At 47.3% G+C, this 1,765-nt stretch overlaps 1 protein-coding gene across 1 annotated transcript; it reads right to left on the reverse strand.

The window, feature by feature from the left end:
- Positions 1–1,583, reverse strand: LOC108299247 (hemoglobin subunit gamma-1). Its single transcript, XM_017521563.2, has 3 exons — positions 1,414–1,583; positions 1,068–1,290; positions 1–211 (listed from the first exon to the last, which is right to left on the reverse strand). Exons 1-3 carry the CDS (start codon positions 1,503–1,505, stop codon positions 83–85), a joined length of 444 nt encoding a protein of 147 aa, XP_017377052.1. The 5' UTR covers positions 1,506–1,583; the 3' UTR covers positions 1–82.
- Between the last annotated feature and the right edge of the window lie 182 nt (positions 1,584–1,765).

Consider the following 1,765-nt stretch of genomic DNA (forward strand, 5'->3'; position numbering starts at 1 on the left):
TCTAAGCAGAATAGTTTTATTATTTTTGTTGCTTGCAGAATAAAGCCTCTCCTTGAAAGCTCTGCATCATGGGCATGGGGCCTCAGTGGTATCTGGAGCCCAGGGCACTGGCCACTCCAGCCACCATCTTCTGCCAGGAAGCCTGCACCTCAGGGGTGAATTCTTTGCCATGATGGACTGCCAAAACAGTCACCAGCACATTTCCCAGGAGCTGTTGAGATGAAAGAAGACAACAAATATAAACCCATAGTAAGCAGAGAGCTCCAGCCTGGCCTCTGGATGACTACACACTCACCTTCCACCCAGAATCCAGCCTATGTTAACTTCCCTCAAAGCCTGGATTTTGCCTACCCATTAAATGCAGGTAGCTGTTCCCCTTGCAGCATTGGTCACTGGCATAATTTAAATCTAGCTACCTTCTTGCCTCCACAAACCCTGTATTTTGTAGGCTGAAAACTTTAAAAGAAACACGTGCTCTCTCTCTCACACACACACACGCACACACACACACACACACAGCTGACTTAAAAAATCTACTCCAGGACAAATGTTTCTATTCTTTCTCACCCCTGGACACACTTTTGCCCAGTCTGGAATTATAGAATGTGAGTGTGTAATGAAGCATTTGCAGCATTTTATATGTGTCCAGCTAATTATGTGAACAGCCTTAGCAATACATGTTTGGCCACCAAGGTTCTCCACTTTAACTGAGCCAATATATGCCTTCTGCCTGCATCTTTTTAATGGCCATACTTGTCCTGCCTCCAGATAGATGCTTTAAAACAAATAATCAAAATGAGGGAAAGAAAGTTCTTTCTACCAGAATCTAATAAAGTCATTGTCCTCACTTCCACAACTCTTTTCTCAAAATCAAAGTAGTCCCTCTAGATTTTTAGAGGCACTCCGTAGGCCCTAAAACATTACCACTGGGTCTCAGTCCAGGTAGTCCTCTGGAGTTTCTTAACTCCCAACCCCAAGGTAGCCTCAGCTGTGCTCAGATCAATTCTCGTTTGTCTCAGTTACCTCGAGACTAAAGACAACAGGGCTGTCACATCTCCTGGACTCACCCTGAAGTTCTCAGGATCCACATGCAGCTTGTCACAGTGCAGCTCACTCAGCTGGCCAAAGGTGCCCTTGAGATCATCAAGGTTCTTTATGGCTTCTCCCAAGGAAGTCAGCACCTTCGCACCATGCGCCTTGACTTTGGGGTTGCCCATGATGGCAGAAGGAGAGGACAGGCTGCCAAAGCTGTCGAAGAACCTCTGGGTCCATGGGTACACAACCAGGAGCCTGTGAGATTGAACAATAGCAGTTTGAAAGTCGAAAGGTATCACAAATCCTGAGAGGCAGCCTGGACTTCTGCCAGGCACAGGTTCCTTCCTTCCCTCCCTTGTCCTGGTCACCAGAGCCTACCTTCCCAGGGTTTCTCCCCCAGCATCTTCCACATTCACCTTGGCCCACAGGCTAGTGATAGCAGCCTTGTCCTCAGCTGTGAAATTACTCATGGCGTCTGGACTAGGAGCTTATTGATAATCTCAGATGTTTCAGAAGTGAGTATGTGGATCTGTTAGAGAAAGCTTTCTTTTATTTTTCATACCTAGGCATGTGCTGGCCCCCGGGCCTCACCCGATACTCTAAGACTATTGGTCAAGTTTGCCTTGTCAAGGCTATTGGTCAAGGCAAGGCTGGCCAACCCATGGGTGGAGTTTAGACAGGGACAGTTTCAGGCAGATATTTGCACTGAGATAGTATGGGGAAGGGGCCC

Source organism: Cebus imitator, unplaced genomic scaffold (genome assembly GCF_001604975.1).
Source record: "Cebus imitator isolate Cc_AM_T3 unplaced genomic scaffold, Cebus_imitator-1.0 Scaffold3400, whole genome shotgun sequence".
NCBI lineage: Eukaryota > Metazoa > Chordata > Mammalia > Primates > Cebidae > Cebus > Cebus imitator.